The sequence below is a fragment of the Rhinatrema bivittatum genome, chromosome 3 (genome assembly GCF_901001135.1).
Source record: "Rhinatrema bivittatum chromosome 3, aRhiBiv1.1, whole genome shotgun sequence".
In the NCBI taxonomy this organism is placed as follows: Eukaryota; Metazoa; Chordata; class Amphibia; order Gymnophiona; family Rhinatrematidae; genus Rhinatrema; species Rhinatrema bivittatum.
Window position 1 is genome coordinate 465,177,909 of NC_042617.1, and position 19,859 is coordinate 465,197,767.

Sequence of the window (19,859 nt, forward strand, 5' to 3'; positions counted from 1 at the left end):
AGGCCTTTTGTTCTACCCACTGTGTCATAGAACAAACCTTTGGAGTTCTCAAAAGTAGATTTTGCTGTTTGGACAAAACAGGTGGAGCTTTAATGTGTGCCCCACCCAAAGTAGGAGATTTAGTGCTGCTCTGCTGTATATTCCATAATCTCCCTCTATGCCATGGGATACCAATAGAGATACTTCTGGATCTACCCTCAGATCCCCCATGTGAAACCGCACAAGCCGAGGACACCACGCTGAGTGGCAGCTAGTTTCGGCAAAGCCTCATAGAATGCTACTTTGCCTGTTAGGCCTCAACTACCCCTTCCCCTTCCATGGAAGGGAGGCCTGTAGAATGTTTGCAACTGCTCTTCTCTCTATTATCTTTCTTTCACTCACTGCTTCTCTGTCTGGGTCACTGTGTAACAGAAGATATGTATGCCTACTTAGGCTTCATCTTGACAGTGGAGCAGTACACTGTACTTAAAAAAATTGAAGTCAAAGTAAAGATACCACCAAGTACATATGGCTGGGTTAATGTTTTCTGACTGATAGTGAATCTCAAAGAGGTATGTGTTGCAAGAGAGTTTGTGTAGGACTGCCAACACAGTGCACATGGCTTGGCCTAGCTATAAATCACAAGTAGCTTTGAAGCTTAAAGGCACAGCCTAAAGCTACAGGTAGACAATCTAAAGCAGCGATTCTCAACTGGTGTGTCGCCACGCACCGGCAGGTGTGTCGCGTGCTACTCACAGCCGGCAGGGGTCGAAGAAATGAAGACCAGCGCTGCTAGCCTCTGCCAGAGACCAGGCAGCGGGGTCGTAGAAATGAAGACCTGTGCTGCTAGCTGCCACCAGAGACCAGGCAGGCGGGGTTGAAGAAATGAAGACCGGTGCTGCTAGCTGAGGCCGAAGAAATGAAGACCGGCACTGCTAGCCGCCGCTGGAGACCAGGCTGGTGGAGCTGAAGAAATGAAGACCGGCACTGCTAGCCGCCGCTGGAGACTAGGCTGGCGGGGTCAAAGAAATGAAGACCAGCGCTGCTAGCTGCCACTGGAGACCAGACCGGCGAGGCCAAAGAAATGAAGACCGGTGCTGCTAGCCACTGCCAGAGACCAGGCCGGTGGGCCGAAGACGAGCTGTTCAGCTGGTGGCCTTTGTGTGTGTGTGTGTGTGTGTGTGTATTTGAGATCAGAATGGTGCTTCTGTGTGTGTGTGGTGTGTGTGTGAGAAAGGAATGGTGCTTCTGTGTGTGTGTGGTGTGTGCGTGAGAGAAAGGAATGGTGATTCTGTGTGTGTGTGTGGGGTGTGTGTGAGAGAAAGGAATGGTGCTTCTGTGTGTGTGTGAGAGAAAGGAATGGTGCTTGTGTGTGTGGTGTGTGTGAGAGAAAGGAATGGTGCTTCTGTGTGTGTGTGAGAAAGGAATGGTGCTTCTGTGTGTGTGTGTGTGTGTGTGGTGTGTGTGTGAGAAAGGAAGGGTGCTTGTGTGTGATTGAGCCTATTTGTAAGTGAGATAGAGAGAGCATTTGTGTGATTGAAAGCCTGTGTGTAAGTAACGGAGAGCGAGAGAATTGTGTGATTGAGAGAGACTGGTCAGAGAGATGACGTGTGTATGTGTGAGAGAGACTGATCAGGGAGATGACTGGTATGTGTGTGCTTGTGTAAGTGCGTGAGAGAGAGAGAAGAGACTGGTTGTGCTCCCTAAGGAAGAGGACCGTGAGGGCAGCTACTGCTGCTTCTGCTGTGGCCTGCAAGGGAAAGGAGTAGGAGAACTGCTGGAGAGGGTAAGTAAAGGTGGCTTTTTAAGTTCATTTTTCTTGATTGAATGCCATTTTAATTATTGGGTAGTATGTGATGTCTGCTGTTTTGAAATATTTTATTGGTGTTTGAAGAATTTTTAATAATTTTTAAGAGATTTTAATTGTTAGATAATGTTCTGTTCTTCAGTTGTTTTGAAACATTTTTTCATATAGTTTTACAGTTATTTCTGTGTGGGAATCTATAACAGCTTGGCTTTTTCTGTTTTTCTAATGGGCGGTGTATTCGTGTTTAGGGCCTGGTTTAATATTTGTTGTGTTGCCTTTTTATAGGTAGAATTGTTCCAATTGAGTGCATGTCATAATGCAGGTGTAACTTTGTGAGGATTAGTTTGTGTGCATTATTGCAGATCCTGGGATTTTGTTAGGTGCTTTATTTCTGTTTCCATTTCTCAAGGTTTGCTCTGCATGCAGAGTGGCTTTTTTTTTCATTCCAATTTGCTCCATATTTGTAATTTGTGGTCTTTCTTTACTTGGTGAAGGTCGATCTTGTGTGTATGACCGAGGTGAGATATTTAACTAGCTTGTAGGCACATAAAATACCTCATTTTATTTGTTGTGTTTTCTTAATTGGACATGCATTGGTGGTGAACTGCTGTCTTTTTATAAGTAGGGCTATTGCGCCTGGTAGTTGAGGGAGTTTGTGTTGCTGTTATTGAGATAACACCAGAATATCTTTTTTATATGATGAGTTGTACAGGGAATGTTCTAGTTCTGCTTTATACCCATTACTGAGGGTCAGGGGTAGGGGTGGGGTTAGCCCTGTGACTGTCATGGCTTCAGTGTGTCTCGCATGTGAGGACCATCTATCAGGTGTGTCCCGACAGAAAAAAGGTTGAGAACCACTGGTCTAAAGTATCAATCACAGAGTACCCATTTTACAGCCTCATCCCATAGCTGACAACTGTGTGCATGTGAAGTTATGCACCTGTACTTGGGATGCTTTGTGTCACATGGACCTGCAAAGACACTGCTAACAGGACTGCCTCATCTGTTTCAGAGCCATGCTGACATCAGAGTGTTCACCTAGCAGGCCTTCACTACAGCCTTTGGTAAAGTGTCTGTCCAACATTGTGGTATTCCCACAATGCTCCAAGCTAGCATACCTCTTTGTGGTTGCATGCACCCATACAGAGATGTACCCTGCTACACCTACCTAGGCAAAATGTCAATTATCATGTCCAGATGGTGAGGGCTTTGGCTGTAGCTTCTTGGGGAGGCGCACAAGGATGCTGGTCAGACTGTGTGAAGGCAGGATTGGGAATCAGATGGTGTCATGCCTTCACTTGTATTTGCAAATCACCTCAGAATTGTCAACGTCACAGTATAGTTTCTAATCACTCTAAAAGCACCCACATGTCTCCTAAGAAAAATTCACGTCATTGAACCCAACGCAAAGGTGTGTTAGAAGCTATTTGTTTCGCCTGACCAATCGCAGGCAGCCTTAGTTAGATATGGAGATGTCACGATGCTGCAAGGCTCTTGGCCGGTCTAGCTCAGGGCTAGTCATGTAGTGCTGTTGTATGCATGTATGTACCTAGAAAATATGCAGAGTAGTTTGCTTGTTGCGATAGTATCAGTTACTGTCTTTATGCTATCTGTGGCCATCCTTAAAGCATATAGCTGAAGACTCCTGGGGTGAACAGTTTGCAGAATGGTCCATTTCCAAGGTCATTCACCACCTTTCAGGGGATTTATGGTGGCAGGCCCTTACTGATCCACATGGCTGGTAGGACTTGTGGCCAAGCTGGAAGAGTTGCTTTCCTATAGGCTGTGTCTCATGTTATGATGGTCACTTTTACAGTTAGTTGTGAGCAGTGCAGGTGTGCTGATAGACTCACAGTCATCAGCTCTATGAATAGCATAAAGGCTAGAGAAGCTGTTGTCAGCTGATATCCTCAGGAGCCTACAACCTGCCTCATTCAGAAAACTGTCACTTTGCTGAATGTGTGGGGCAACTGCTCCCAGAGGTGTCATATGGTTGGCGTGATGGCTTATGTACTTTCTGTGTTGGTCTCTTTCAAGACAAGCATTTCTTGCCCTCTTAAGGCTTGAGGGGCCCATGGCAGTTACCTCTGACAAAGTGCTTATCATATATGCATCTCACAGATGCCTGTCATGCTGGCATACCTAATTTTCTGTGTATTCTTCAGACTCTGATGCCCTCATCAGTTAGGGACTAGGCAGCCAGAGACATCAATGATGTAGGATATTAGACATGCCAGGAACATACTCATTGGCCATGTGTAGGTGCACAAATTGTTGGAGGTAGTCTGTCCCCAAAAAAGGGCCAACTTATATGTGTGACTATGTGCGTCTGGGTGAGTGATGTGCTGCGTTAGTCTTGGTCTACATCTGTGTCCGTGGGTGATGTTTGCTTCGTTGTTCCCTCCATTATCACACCTTTGCATACCCCAGAGCAGGCAGTGTGAGAGCATCCATTTTGCGTAGACTGTCTTTCGACACAGGTGATCCTGTACTTTCATTGTTTACAACGGATGCCTCAGAGATACGATTGTATTCGTAGTGGGAGAAAATGACATCACATTTACTCTAAGTCCATTCCAGCTATGGCTCACACTGTTGATTCCTTGTGTTGGGGGGGGGGGGGGGTGTGGAGGTAAAACTTGACAGCGTCAGACCTTGGATATGGTGTGTCACATTTCTGGATGAGTAGATATCTGCCTGTAGTGTACCCCTTTCACTCTCTGAACCAAGATGCTCTTGCACCTAGTACTTAGAGGGGTCCTAATTGTCCTGTTATTTGGGCATGTGCATGGTTCCAAGTGCTTCAGCTGCCAGAGAGGGTTAGCTGTTCTGGGGGGAGGTGTGGCATGAAGCCTGCTAGAGATTCTCTTTTTCGAGACTGTGGCCTACTTGCCCTCCTCTCTGTAGAATAGATCATGGACACTCCACATAGAGACTGCTACACCAGGCCACATTTTTAGTGCCTTACTCTGCCAGATGTATACACTGGCAGGTTACACCTACAAAGATGCTTCCATATGAGCTCTGTATGTGGTGTGTGCAAACAAAGAAGTGGTGGCGCATTTCCACAGTTGATTTTAGGGGACATGTTTAGCAGCTGATTTTTCCCGCATCACTTGTCCTCTATACAACCTGTGCATTATGCACCTCTGGCTACTTGCAGGCTGCTCAAAACACCATGTCAGCAGCTGTTTGAAAACTGAGGAGGAGTAAGGGAATTGTATAGGTTAGATAAAAACCACAGCCCAAGTTTGGACTGCTGATCACTGTGTTAGATCAGCCTGTAAGTAGAAGACATTTTGTTTAGGGTGGAACCTAAAAAGGGTTTTGTCCAGATTGCCTTTTAGGTGGTGTGAGGACCCAAGTAAGGGTCCCAATGTTAAGTCTTGTGGGGTGATTAATGTAATGTCCCCTTAACACCACACAGGCTTTACATGTACACTATATACTCTTTGCCCTGGACACCTGCAGCTGCACATCTATGCTCCCTAGAGATAAAACACACCTAGGGCTTTGCCATTTTCAAGTAGCCCTCTGACTGAAGACTTATGTCATGTTAGCATTCGGTGCCAGAGAGAAGTGCCATTGTTTCGTCAGAAGTGATATATCTTCAGAATGTTACAGGCCAGTGGTTTATAAGAGGTGCACTATGACCTTCGCATAGCTAGATAACCTATTGGTCCCCAACAGAGTGAAGATATAGCTACTGCATCTCTATCCAAACATTTCTACAACTTTTCCACCGGACTGCGTATGGAGGTGAACACTAGTTAGCTAGTGCCCATCTGACATACATGCCTGTGTACCCAACTGTTAGCTAAGTGTATGCTCTCTGGAGAAGGCAGCTAGAGCCAATAAGGAGGTTCCTGCTTAGCTCTCGCTGTCTTTCTTGGAGAACTATCCATGTCAAATGGACCAGTTTAGAAACTCATCCTCATTTGACCACCTCCAAATTGAATAAAATTTTGTATGGATGTTTGATAGGGCCTCAAACAAAACTTTGCAAAATTTTTCAGCTGGATCTCTATTGGTTCAAGAGCTAGAGGCAGCTGAATGAAGGTCACTCATAGAATACTGTGCTCCATGCAACACAAAACAGCCACTTTGTCCAGGCACTGCAGCTAAATAACACCTGTTAGGGCCTGAAAATTTGTTGATTATTACACCCTGGTGCTAAGTTCCTATGCAAATTTTGGAACCTAACATGAGGTTGCCACCATTTTTATGGGCCAGCAAAGTACGTGAAACATTTTACAAAAGACATTTAAGGCCCTACTTTGAATCCTCATTGTTCCTGATGTATACTTCGATTCAGGCCATAACTGGATCAGTAGTCATGGCCCATGTACATCTAGGATTTTCAGTAGGAGGCTTTGCAGCCAACTGAAAGCAAAGGTATAGTTACATAAAGGCATGACATCACCTTTTTATGCAAGTTTTCGTCATTTTTTGGGTGTAAATATCTCTACTGTGTAGTTTTCAATATTTTTCTTTCTAATGTCATTTGAAAGAGCAAAGTGTTTGCTATAAAAGTCTGCTTTCGTCAGAATTACAGTCCCAAAGACAAGCATCATTTGCATGTGTGAATGCACTATGTTAAAAAGAGCCATCTTTGGCAACCAACCTTGAAACATATAAATGAGCTAGAGATGTGAAATTTTACAATGCAGCTCAGTTTACTGTGCTTACCACACTTTTAGCTTTTGATACATATTTGTTTAGACATATTCATAAATTAGTCAACAAAGACAGTGCAAAACTTTGTATGCTGATTAATTACTTTGCATTGGTCAGTGGTGGCTGAGCCACTGCCAATTCAGCAAAATTGACAACCCCTTCACCTTGGGGCCACTCCAGACAGCCAGATAAGGTCCCAGCCACAGGTTTCCAAGCTTTTATTTAAGCACAAAACAAGAAAAGGCAAGACACTAATATGAGAATTGCTTAAACGGCAAATTTCACAAAAATTCACTTAGTCTTTTTTCCTGCCTTGCACATGCTTTTGAATGTCCCATCAATGCATGACAAAGTGGCTTGTGAATAAATGTTCTGCCTGCCTGATGAAGTTGTTATAGGTGCATCAAGGGTAGCAATAATGTGTTCTTCTAGGACCCAACAGGTGTCTCTATGGGGTGGCCAGTAAAATGGCCTGGCAGGACCTTGGGGGTGCAAGAAATTGACCAAAACATCACATTCCTCAATTGAGGCTTCGCATATATGGCCAATCCACCAGGATTTATCATAGATGCAAGGTAAATACTGACCAGGTTAGAAGCTGGATTCTTGACGGGCAGGGAAATATTCACATTCATGTCCTAGGACACTTGCAATAAATGAGGTCATGTCATTCGATATGTTGCTTATGCAAATTTTTGTTGCACCACTGGGCTTGAATTGATGATAGCCAGCAACTGTATGACCTTTGCTAAACCTCTCACCTGAACAGGTCTGACTGCTTCAATGTCCTCATTTGCCACAAAGAAAAATTTGATACCAGGAACCCAAAAGAGCACAATGGTGTTACAGGCTAGGGCATGTTCCCAAAATCTCTGCCACAACACACTGCTAACATGACATTAACATAGTTCCTTGTGAAGCTGATACTTTTGCATGTTCAGTCTTGCATGCAGCAAAATAATACAGAGCAATAAAATGTCCATTTTGAGGGGTCATTTATAAAAGATTGTTGAAGCAAGATGTGTCAAAAGTTACAAGCATGGTAAGCACAACAAGCTTCACTGCATTGTAAAATTTCACATATCTAGCTCATTTATGTGTTACACAGCAGGGCGCCAAAGATGACTCTCTTTAATGTAGTGCACCCATGCATGCAAATGATGCATATCATTGGTGCCTTAATTCTGACCAAAGCAAGATCAGGTCCAAAATGAAACAGGGTGACTTTCAAGTGATATAAAAAAGAAAAGGTTTAAAAACTACACAGTAGAGATATTTGCACCTGAAAATTGGCAAAGATTTGCATAAAAAAGTGACATTGTATCTTTATGTAATTATATCTTTACTTCCATTTGCCTGTAAAGCCTCTTAGTGCAAATCTTATACGTATATGCCATGGGCCACTACTGGTCCAATCAGGGCTTGAATCAAAGTATAGGTCAGGAGCAATGAGGAATCAAAGTAGGCCTTATATTTCTTTTTTTTACAATTTTTCACATACTTTGCTGGCCCATAATAAGGGAGGCAATTTCATATTATGTCCAAACTTTGCACTGGGACTTACCACTAGGGGTTGTACTAATCCACAAAATTTCAGGCCCCTGAGAGATGTTGTCTAGCTGTAGCACCTGGACAAAATGGCCATTTTAGGTTGCACGGAGCATGGTACTCAGAGGTGACTTCCATTCAACTGCCTCTAGCTCTCCAACCAATGGAAATCCAGGTGAAAAATTTAGTAGGGTTTTGATTGAGACCCTAGAGAACCACTGTGTAAAATTTTATTCAGTTTGGAGGAGGTTGAGCGTGGACCCTTGGTCCACTTGATATAGAATGACCCCAGAGCATACAGTCAGCTGTTGGGTGTATGCTGTGGGCCATATGGTCTTGCCTGCTACAAAACTGCCTTCTTGGAATGGCCACTGACACTCTAGCATGCAAGGTCATGTGGATCCCAAACCTTTGATCTAGTGAATCCTTAAGAGAAAAGGCACACAATAAAAGCAGACAAGCAGAAAGTGTTCTTTCAAACCTGTGATTACTTTAATACACAACAAATGTCAACAGATTGAAAGCAAGTCGTCATCTTTGGTAATCACATTCTGCAAAGACCAAATATGTAATTGCACATCACATTGTAACTGAAATAAACAGCACATTAAAAATAGACCCCTGCATACATTGTTACAAATGGTAACATATATACAGTACTAGCAGCTTATCCTTTTGCACAATCATGCTTACAGCAAAGAATATAGGAAGCAGAAGTGGATTACAAGCTGGTTAAAAGACTGGAAAACAGAGAGTAGGATTAAATGGTCAATTTTCTCAGTGGAAAAGGTTAAACAGTGGAGTGCCTCAGGGATCTGTACTTGGACCGGTGCTTTTCAATATATATATAAATGATCTGGAAAGGAATACGATGAGTGAGGTTATCAAATTTGCAGATACAAAATTATTCAGAGTAGTTAAATCACAAGCAGACTGTGATACATTGCAGGAGGACCTTGCAAGATTTGAAGATTGGGCATCGAAATGGCAGATGAAATTTAATGTGGACAAGTGCAAGGTGTTGCATATAGGGAAAAATAACCGTTGCTGTAGTTACACGATGTTAGGTTCCATATTAGGAGCTACCACCCAGGAAAAAGATCTAGGCATCATAGTGGATAATACTTTAAAATCGTCAGCTCAGTGTGCTGCAGCAGTCAAAAAAGCAAATAGAATGTTAGGAATTATTAGGAAGGGAATGGTTAATAGAACGAAAAATGTCATAATGCCTCTGTATCGCTCCATGGTGAGACCGCACCTTGAATACTGTGTACAATTCTGGTCGCCGCATCTCAAAAAAGATATAGTTGCGATGGAGAAGGTACAGAGAAGGGCAACCAAAATGATAAAGGGGATGGAACAGCTTTCCTATGAGGAAAGGCTGAAGAGATTAGGGCTGTTCAGCTTGGAGAAGAGACGGCTGAGGGGGGGATATGATAGAGGTCTTTAAGATCATGAGAGGTCTTGAACGAGTAGATGTGACTCGGTTATTTTCACTTTCGAATAATAGAAGGACTAGGGGGCATTCCATGAAGTTAGCAAGTAGCACATTTAAGACTAATCGGAGAAAATTCTTTTTCACTCAACGCACAATAAAGCTTTGGAATTTGTTGCCAGAGGATGTGGTTAGTGCAATTAGTGTAGCTGGGTGGTGTGAGAAGGGGAAGTAGTGTCAGCCCCATGAGGGAACCGAAGACTCTGGCTTGTCCCACCAAGCACCATTCAAGGCCTGGAAGAAGCAGTTACTGGCTCAGCCTCGAGTTGCAGGAAACCCAGTTTACATTGGATAAGAAACTGACAGGATGATACAGTAAGGGGCGGTAGGAAGAGCTGCGTTAGTACCGGGCGCACCCGCGGTTGCCGCATGCACAGTCCAGCTCACCTACCGCTCGATACTGTATGTAAATAGCTTGCAAATGCAAGCTGCGTCTAAGAAGCGTCCATGAAGCGTTAGGCCCGCGCAACCCATTTTACTGTATAGAGCGCTATACAGTATCCTGGGTGCGCTGGCCTAACGCTTCACGGACACTCTGGTATCTCTCATTTCAAATATCATTTGAAATGACAGGTACCAGGAAGTGGACGGTTCTCCGACGCTCGGGATTGCCAGTCCTCTCTCCCCTCCTCCCGAAGCAAGGCGCGAAAAGCAGCCTTGCTTCGGGAGGAGGGGAGAGAGGACTGGCAGTGTAAAGCAACGAAGCGACTTACTTTTTTTGCAGCCCCCCTCCGGAGACGGAACATCGGCGAAGACGACCGCGGCTCCATGCCTCCAGCTGCCCGTGAAGATGGACACCTGCACGGGCGAAAGCGGCCCCTGTGTGTGCAATTGGGCCGCTCAAGGCGTGACGTCGCATGCCGTTGTCCGTCTCCGGAAGGGGGCTGCAAAAAAAGTAAGTCGCTTCGTTGCTTTACACTGCCAGTCCTCTCTCCCCTCCTCCCGAAGCATGGCTGCTTTTCGCGCCTTGCTTCGGGAGGAGGGGAGAGAGGACTGGCAATCCCGAGCATAGGATTGCCCGTCCTCTCTCCCCTCTCTCTCTTGCAACTTTTTTTTTTTCGCTTTTTCGCTTTTTTTTTTCGCTTTTTCGCTTTTTTTCCGCTTTCGTTGCTTTGGGAGGAGGGGAGAGGACTGGGGCTGCCCCGGAGACCAGCACCCATGGATGCGGCCAGGGCAGGTGAGCGGGGGCTGGGGGAAAATTTGCTGCCTACCCTTACCCCTGCCTCTAACGCGCAGGGGTAAGGGTAGGCGATAAGTTAGCAGGTTAAATGCATGGCAAAATGGCAGGCTAAAAAAGCGATAGTCGGGGCGCGTGTTACTGTATGGGAGGGAATAGCTAATTTGATCGTTTACATGTAATATACATGCCACGGGTGGAAGGGGTTACCCGGTGATTTAAGGACGCGGTAAGAGTAGGTTAAAGGGGATAGTGTATCGCGGGTTGGACTAACGCGGCCGAAAAGTGGGTAGAAAGCGGGTTAGGAGCAGGGTAACTGCGGCCGCACTTTACTGTATTGACCTGTGAAGGAGGCTGATATTGTGAAGTATCTGGAGAAGGCAGAAATTGACATAGGAGAGGGAGAGAGGGGGAGGAAAGGAGAGATGATAAATGGACATTGAGCAAAGAGGGCAGAAGGACATAAGAACATAAAAAATTGCCATGCTGGGTCAGACCAAGGGTCCATCAAGCCCAGCATCCTGTTTCCAACAGAGGCCAAAACCAGGCCACAAGAACCTGGCAATTACCCAAACACTAAGAAGAACCCATGCTACTGATGCAATTAATAGCAGTGGCTATTCTCTGAGTATAATTGATTAATAGCCATTAATGGACTTCTCCTCCAAGAACTTATCCAAACCTTTTTTGAACCCAGCTACACTAACTGCACTAACCACCTCCTCTGGCAACAAATTCCAGAGCTTTATTGTGCGTTGAGTGAAAAAGAATTTTCTCCGATTAGTCTTAAATGTGCTTCTTGCTAACTTCATGGAATGCCCCCTAGTCCTTCTATTATTCGAAAGTGTAAATAACCGAGTCACATCTACTTGTTCAAGACCTCTCATGTAGAAAGAAGAGGGAAGGGAAAGAACAAGGAGCTCAAAGAAAGGAGACTAAAAGAAAAAGAGCACTGAGGAGGGAGGAGTGAAGGACAGGGCCATAGAGGATGCACTGGGAGGGAGGGGAAGGACAGAGATGCTTAGGAATCCAGCATTGTGTACATTTAGTTAGAATTATCTTTTCGTGTGTGCATCATTTTATACTTACCCACATTAAATTTCAGCTGTCCTTTAGATGCCCAGTTTTCCCATCTTGCAAAGTATTTCTGGAATTCCTCACAGTCCGCTTGTGCTTAATTACTTTGAATAATTGTGATCCTACGCAAATCTGATGACATCACTTATTTCTCCCTTTTCCAGATGATTAATGAATACGTTAAACAACACCGTCCTAGGCCAGATTTTTGGGGCACGCCACAATGTATCTCTCTCCATTTGGAACACTGACCATTTAGTCCTAGTCTTCATTTCCAGTTCTTTATCCAGTTACAAACCCATAAAGGGGTATTGCCTTTTATTATTATTATGAATCATTTAAACAGTGCATACTCATTGTATGCAGTGCTATACATGAACACATAAGAGAGAGACCCTGCTCCAGCTTACAGTATAGTCGATACAAATAGACAAGATACAAAACAAATGAGGTTTTATGTTAAGAGGTGGTCATGATTAGGGAAAAAAATTAAATCAGGTGGGCTAGAGGTGGGAGTAATTGAGAATGGTGTAATGGAGTAAACTGCAAGGAATGAGGCTTCTTAAAAGTTTATGTAAGAAATAGTCAGTGGGGTGGATAGGTGTGATTTGATATCCTTAACAAAAAAGTTTGACTAGTACTATAGTACAAAATTGAAACCCAGACTAACCAACGTTTTCAGCTATTAAAACAGAATTCTGCAATCCTAATCAATCTACTACAAACAGAACAAGGGACAACGAAATGCCTACAGTACCTGAATGAAATCCACTTTAAAATTAGGAAAGTCGTAATGTAAATAAAATTTAATAAGTCTCAAAAGTAAGTAAATGTGTGGGTTTTAATTGAAAGCAGGGACCATTTCATTTAATTGGACAAAGCTACAAGACGTCTGTTGGGCCACAAACCAGTCTATATAAGGAAAATTGGACATGGGGTGGGCGGTGAGGGATAGGGAGGAAGGTCAAATAGAAAAACTCATCTTCAGCCCATATCATCCCTAAAGAGGCATGGTATTAACCCAAAGAGATTGCCAGGGATTAGAGAAACCTTCTGCAGGAAAAGTTACCTCAACTGCTGAGAGCTATACTTTTGGTCAAATGCATATGAAAGAAATCCAGGAAACAACTGGGCACTTAGCAGACTGCCTAAACCCCACCCCTGTTTCCTTTTTTTTTTTTTTTTCTAAACACAGACTATTTAAACATTCTAAGCCACCATAACGTTTTAATTTCCTGAGGAGTCTTTGATGATGGACTGTATTAAATGCCTTCTGAAAATCCTTATGTACTAAATCGACCAGCTGACCCTATCCAAATCTCTTAGTAAAGCATGTCCTCCCTTTGCTAAACCCATGCTGGCTCTTTCCCTTAGGACATGTGTATCCATATGACTAGTACATTTGTTCTTTACAATATTTTCCACCATTTTACCCACCATCGATGACAGGCTAATTGGTCTGTAGTTTCCTAGGTCCCTTTTTTAAAAAACTGGCGTTACTTTGGTTATTTTCTAGTCTTCTGATACAATGGTAAATTTGAATAATAGGTTACAGATTACTACTAGCAGGTCTGCAGTTTCATGTTTCTTTAGAACTCTGGGTGAATACCTTGAGGTCCTGGTGACTTGTTTGTATTTAGTTTGTCAGTTTACTCTAGCACCTCGTCCACATTTACAGTGATTTCGGTTTCTTTGATCCATCACTTACAAAGAACAGTTCTGGTGTGGATATTTCTGCAATATTATCTGCAGTGAAGACTAAAGGAAAGAATTCATTTATCTTTTTGCTATGACCTTGTCCTTCCTGAGTGCCTTTTTACATCTTGGTCATCTAAGTGGTGTGCTCTGTTTTGCTTTTGTTTTTTTTATCTCTTCGGCAAGTCTCTTCTTAATAAAGCATGCCAAGAGATAATTTAACATAAAATAATCACTGGATAGCCAAAAGCAGAATGTAATTATTACCAACACTTTAACCACTAATGTCTGATGAAAGAGGGAAAAGAAAGCTAGTTAGACATCAACAGCGATAATGATAATAATTGTTAAGCATATATTAGACCTTCATACTAGGCGTCATCAGGGTAAAATATTCAAACATTTACACATTCCTCTGCCGTATATATAATCATCGGACTCAAGAAAGTGTCCCATTGTTCATAACACACACAGTATCCCACTGTGATGTATTATAATATTTTTATATTTTTTATTTGCAAATAAAATCTCTTATACTATTGAACTGAAGAATGAGTCAACACTTATCTCGTATGAAATCGATCGTCACCAATATCGCCAACATTAACTGTTAATCTTCTCAAAAGATGCCCCTCTTCTTCAAAACCAGCTGACAAGGGTCTGTGTTTCGAACCATGGTTCTTCCTCAGGGTACAATCTCATCAATCATTTTTATTCAGATCTACAATATAAAATGAGTCACATGTTACTGCGAATGCAAAATAAAAAATTCACACAGTTATTGCTGCTACACCATTAACATACGTCAGGGCATCAAACCGGAAGTGTGGTCAAGTGTAGTCCCATCGGACTTCCAATGAATACGAATATAACTGAGCCATTCCTTACATGCCCATTTCTTTTGTATGGGTACCAGTACTCAGACCACCCTGAGCATGCCAGATCCAACAAATTTCATGGATAAGCCAGAGATGGTGTAGTTTCCGAACCATGACTGGTCAGGGTAAGTCTGCAAATCTTCAACCTTTTGGTGGAAAATGCCTCAGACAAAAAAGTGTTTTTGTTCCTGTTCATCTTACTGAATTATTCTGCTGTGATCTCTGGATTTGTTCCTGTTTATCTCCCTGAATAACTTGAACTGAATTCTCTGTGTGTCCTCTGTGCATTAAGCAGCATGAACATTTTCATTTATGTGGCTTTTTGTCTACACCAACTGTTCTCTAGAAAAAATAATTATTGTAACTAAGTTGATTGTGGTTTCTATTTGCCATATATCACGCCTCACAATGCAAATGATGCACATTTGATTTGTATTATCTTTACTTCAGTCTTTGGCAATTGCTTTGCAATAAAAGCAGCCTATTTTTGATTTTTCAGGCTGTCTGTTTCTTTTTCCTAGGATATATTTTTACATTAATAGGCATCTCTCACAGCTATGGTTAACATTTGTTATGTTGAGTGAAGCCGTTGTTATGGCTTTGTTTGCTTACAAGCTCTAACTTTCAGTATGGGCAGGTATTTACAGGCAGTCAGAAGAGAACTAAAGTCACACTTAGTTCATCAGGGAACAACAGGCAGCATTCTTTGAAAAAAGATCAAATAAAAAAGCTAGCCACACTTCACTTTCAGGGATCTTAATGCATTGATATATATGAAGTTTATGAGGCTTGCAGTTGTGTTTTGAGCTTGAGTGCCACTTACTATATTTCCCTTAACTCCATCAGGAGGCAGTTGGGTTCTGGTTCAAAATCTGGGTTAATGGCAACTGGAATATGATGCTTAATTGCTATATTATAGGGAAGATAGCAGGCCAACACATTCTGTGTCACTTCGGCAAAAACTGTAAAACACCTCCTGAGTAATTCAAACTAATGAACTAATATTTTAGCATTCCCAATGTGTGCTTGATGGCAGAGCAAGTAGACATGTCTCCTCTCTGCTGGTGTCTTTGTAAAGCTACCAGAGTGATTAGTAGCCATATTCAGTTCCCACATTTTGTCTCACCTTTCAAATTTTGAAATAAAAAAGCCAAAAAGACTTTTTAGCTAGTTGCAAAATTTGGGGATTTCAAGTAGGACTTAATAATGTTACTAAGTATATGGATCCTTGGCCATATGAGAAAAATTGTCTGAAATATCAGATCCACATACACTTTGCTATATTAAAGACCATCATAGACATATGGAAGCAAGCAGTCTTAGCAATATGGTGGTGTTCTGTTCTGATATATAGAAACATAGAAATGATGGCAGAAAAGGACCAAATGATCCATCTAGTCTGCCCAGCAAGCTTATGCCAGTATCTGCTGCACTATACAGGTTACCCTCATGCTTATCAGTTTCCCAGACCATAAATCCAGTTTCTCTTAACCCTTGCCATGGAAGCAGAGAGAAATGATGGAGCTGCATCAAAAGTATCAGGTTTAGTGATTAAGAGTAGTAAAAGCTGCATATTGTACTTTTATATACCACCTTCTTTGAAACAAAATTGACTCACAGCAGTTTACATCAAATAGTTAAAATCAATAATCAAACACATCAATAATACTTCATAATAGTACATAAATAATAGATGACAAAAATACCTCTGTGTATGTAGTATTGTACCCCCTCCTAGAACATCATGAATAGTGTGGGTTATAAATATTTTACATAAAATATATCAATAATGCAAAAATAATATACAACATATAATTTAGTCCTAAAAATAGGATTGCTTCCTGGCTTCTTATCAAAGAGGCAGTATATATGCTGTTAAAAAGGGAGAGGTTGATATTCAGTGAACCTCTGAGTGAGAAAATTGCCCATGTGACTACCTGGATATTCAGTGAAACACGACCAGATAAGTGTTCTGCAGAATATTCCTGGCTAAAGTTACCAGAGTAACTTTGGAATAGATGTTTTTTTCAGCCAGATTTACCCAGCTAACTTTGTTCCGGGAAGGTCACATGAAATGTGCACGTATTTATGCGCACAAGTGCACGCCAGGATCCCTATCAAGTAACTTTACTTCTGCTATGGATGGCGTGTTAAGTTTTAAAATAAAAAAAATTCAGGGCTAGTCAGCAGGGTTTGAAGGGTTGAGGCTAATAGGGTAAAAGGGAGGAAGGTTACTTAGGTGGGTTATGAAGTCAGGAGCCTTTATCTGGGCAAACTGAGAACAAACTGGGGAAACTGGTAATTGTGTTGGCTTGCATATCTAATAAAATCTCCCCAGTTGCGTGATAGAGCCGGCGTTTGCACGCAGAAGCATGCATCCAGAGAAAATTGTGCGCCTATGTACATGCATACAACCGATTTTATATGATGCACGCATATATGTGCCTGTGTTATAAAATTGATGTGTCCATTTGCATGGGCTGCCATAGGCATGTACATGTGCGGCTGTCTCTGCTTGCATACTTTTCTACGTATCTCCTTACACAAAGGCACATCCTTTCTCATTAGTGATAATTATGATTGGTACCCATTGTATCTGCCTCAGAAGAATGAGTGACTGGCCCATTTAATACCAATTATTTCTGTACCTGGCTGACTTGAAATATATCTTGTATTCTTTTAGTTTTGCAATATGGTAAACAAAATGTTTGAATAGTTAAACCATCATTAGCAGATATCTTCCATTAAGAACAAAGCTAAACTGTTTGGTTTAACATTTGTATGCCCCTTGATAGTCATAGTTACCTGCAAATTTTAATTGCTCAGGACACGCTTTTCTTCCAAATGTATAAAACATCCTTATACCGAATGAAGAGATTCTTAAGGGGGCGAAGATTGCTAAACTTTCTCATTTCTTCTCTCTGTCTTGCTGGAATGTTCTTTGTCTTAAAAGGAACGAAACATTATTTGTTTTATTACGATAAGCACACAGTAACTGTAAAGGGAAACTGCCAAAATTAAAGGTGAAATCCAAGGAGACAGTAAATACAGTCTCAATTAGAGAGGCAAAGTGAGCACACACGAAACCTGTTTGTGCAGTACTTTCAGTAAACAGCTTGATCAAGTTTGTACTGATTCCTGCAGCTAAACTAAGTGTTATCTGTTCACTTTTCTCAAGGCAGAATGGGGAAGCAGAATAGCAAACTGGCCCCTGAGGTGATGGAGGATCTGGTGAAGAGCACAGAGTTTAATGAGCATGAGCTCAAGCAGTGGTACAAAGGATTTCTAAAGGACTGTCCAACCGGCAGACTGAACCTTGAGGAATTTCAGCAACTCTACGTAAAGGTAAGGCATGGGCTTTCAAATCCGTTTTACGTGCCCAGAAGACTGAGTCCAGTTTTATTTCGGCGTGGAAGCTGTTGGCCAGCTCTACTGAGAGTAAGGCCCAGTCAGCTAACAGGTAGCATAGATATCACTTTCAACGGCATTTCTGAAGGATGCTTGTAGGGCCTGGACAAAGAAAAGCTGGAGAAGCGTATGCTTTCTATGTGGCACCAAGTAGCTGCATTTCACAGTCTCCTTGCCTTTCAGAATTTGTATTGATCCTTCAGTAAACTCAAACAATGAAGTATTTGCTGGGGGTAAGGTCCCTGACTGAGTGGGAGGGGCTACCACCAGCAGGGCATATAAACAGCCTTAAGGAGCAGTGAGACTTAAACTACTTTATATGTAACAAATAGAGGTAAACAATAAGCAGAAAAAAGTGACTGCAGACAGACAGAGAAAACCAGGCAAAATCAATAAGCACTTTTTATTGATTGTTAAATGTGGCAAAAAAGCTGTGATTGTATTTTTTTTCTATCATTTAAAGTTGGGATGCTATGAAAAATAATTGATTTATATAAAATGATTAAATAAGTAGGCAGGTAATCCCCTGACAAAACAATAAAACAATAAAGGTTATAAGCACTTAAGTAGAAATCAAGATAAAATATGGATTTTGCAGGCAAAAATTGCATACAGCTAGCAAATATAAGAAAATAGGCCAGTTTCTTTTTCACTGATGGAAGTTGGAAGCGACATTGTTAAATGTTTACCTCAACATATTAATTTTCCTTTATTCGTTACTGATTCTCCCATTTTGTATTTTTTAATAATCCTAATATGTATTTTGCTTTGTTAATTCAGTTTACCTATGTGAAATGATTTGAATAATTGTGAAGTTCTTTACATGGTATATTGATCTTGTTATGATTTTTTTTCCCCTTCTCTTCCAACTCTCACCTGTTTGTCCTGAAGGGGTTCAATTGAAATTCTAAACCATGGGCTTATTAATAGTACAGAGAGCGAGAAACATAAAGAAAGTGATAGAAGAAAATTATAATAAATGTTACTCTAGACAGAAATTTCCTTGGCCTACATTTGGATGTACATATATTTGAAAAAATAAATTTAAAAAACCTTCTGAAAATAATTAGCTGAAAATATTTATTTGAATTCCAGAACTTATTGTGTTTAAAAATCTGAGATCTTATCGCCATCACAAATTCTAAAAATGTGCTAACATTTTTAAATTTAGACACATGAAATATTTCAGTTTCCAGATTTTAAATTCTCACGGAAAGGATGCTGGATGCCTTGAACTGATTCTTGGTATAGGTTTGAGGCAAAACTAAAACTGGAATGTTAGAAAGCATGGGACAAGTATAGAGAATATTTAGCAAAGGAAAAGTGATGGGACAGTGGAAGAGGATTTACCACCTGACCTTGGGCAATCCTCAATGTATCTATGGACTTGTAGGTCCAGTTTCTGTAGGAAAGGCAGGACTGCAACTTCACTGATGCAATGAGACAAATCCAGAACTGGATCAGCTTACCACAGTTGACCTGGGTTGGAGAGGACTCCCTAGCCAGAAATAAATTATAGTCTGCAATATTGAAGTAGGTTGGGAAAAATGGATAGGCTAGATGGACTTAGTAGTCTCTGACTGTCAATTTCTTGGTTTCTTTATTTAACTGAAACCCCAGCTGTGTGGGTTATTTATTTATTCAATTGGTAATTGATGTATCACCCTAAAAATTGCATGTGTGGTGTCTGGTTCTGTAGTTTATATACAATTTATAGCAATATACAAACACAAGTCTCCCTATTAAGTAGACTTATGTGAATTTTGTGAACTATCAGATCATTCATCAAAATGCGTTATGGCGCTAACGCCATAACGCATGTGATAAGAACCCTAATGCATGGCATGAATTCAAATTTTTGGGAGGGTGGGATCAGGGAGGAGTTTGGGTGGGATTTAGGTAAATGAGGGGCAGTTTCGCACCATGCCATAGCATAACACATGCAATCGCATGGATTTAACGCCGGAAATAAATACACCTTTTTTTCCTGGCGTTAGGCTGTGTGATATGCCTGAAATGGCCATAACACAATTTGTGATACATGTTTAGAATTGCATTTAGGCCATTTCTGGGCTTGGGGAGGGGAGTGGAGTAGAGAGCGAGAGAGAGAGTGAGTGA

The 19,859-nt window shown here is 41.6% G+C and overlaps 1 protein-coding gene across 8 annotated transcripts in view; it reads left to right on the forward strand.

The window, feature by feature from the left end:
• VSNL1 (visinin like 1) overlaps window positions 1–19,859 on the forward strand; it is a 403,254-nt gene that overhangs the window by 108,781 nt on the left and 274,614 nt on the right. For 4 of the 8 annotated variants that reach the window (XM_029595946.1, XM_029595942.1, XM_029595944.1 and 1 more), the window contains one exon: window positions 17,512–17,678. In XM_029595946.1, coding sequence (XP_029451806.1) covers window positions 17,517–17,678 — 162 coding nt within the window. In that variant the 5' untranslated portion in view covers window positions 17,512–17,516. Of the gene's footprint in view, window positions 1–17,405; window positions 17,423–17,511; window positions 17,679–19,859 lie in introns of those variants that run through there. The other 4 variants (XM_029595949.1, XM_029595948.1, XM_029595943.1 and 1 more) reach the window with 2 other exon arrangements.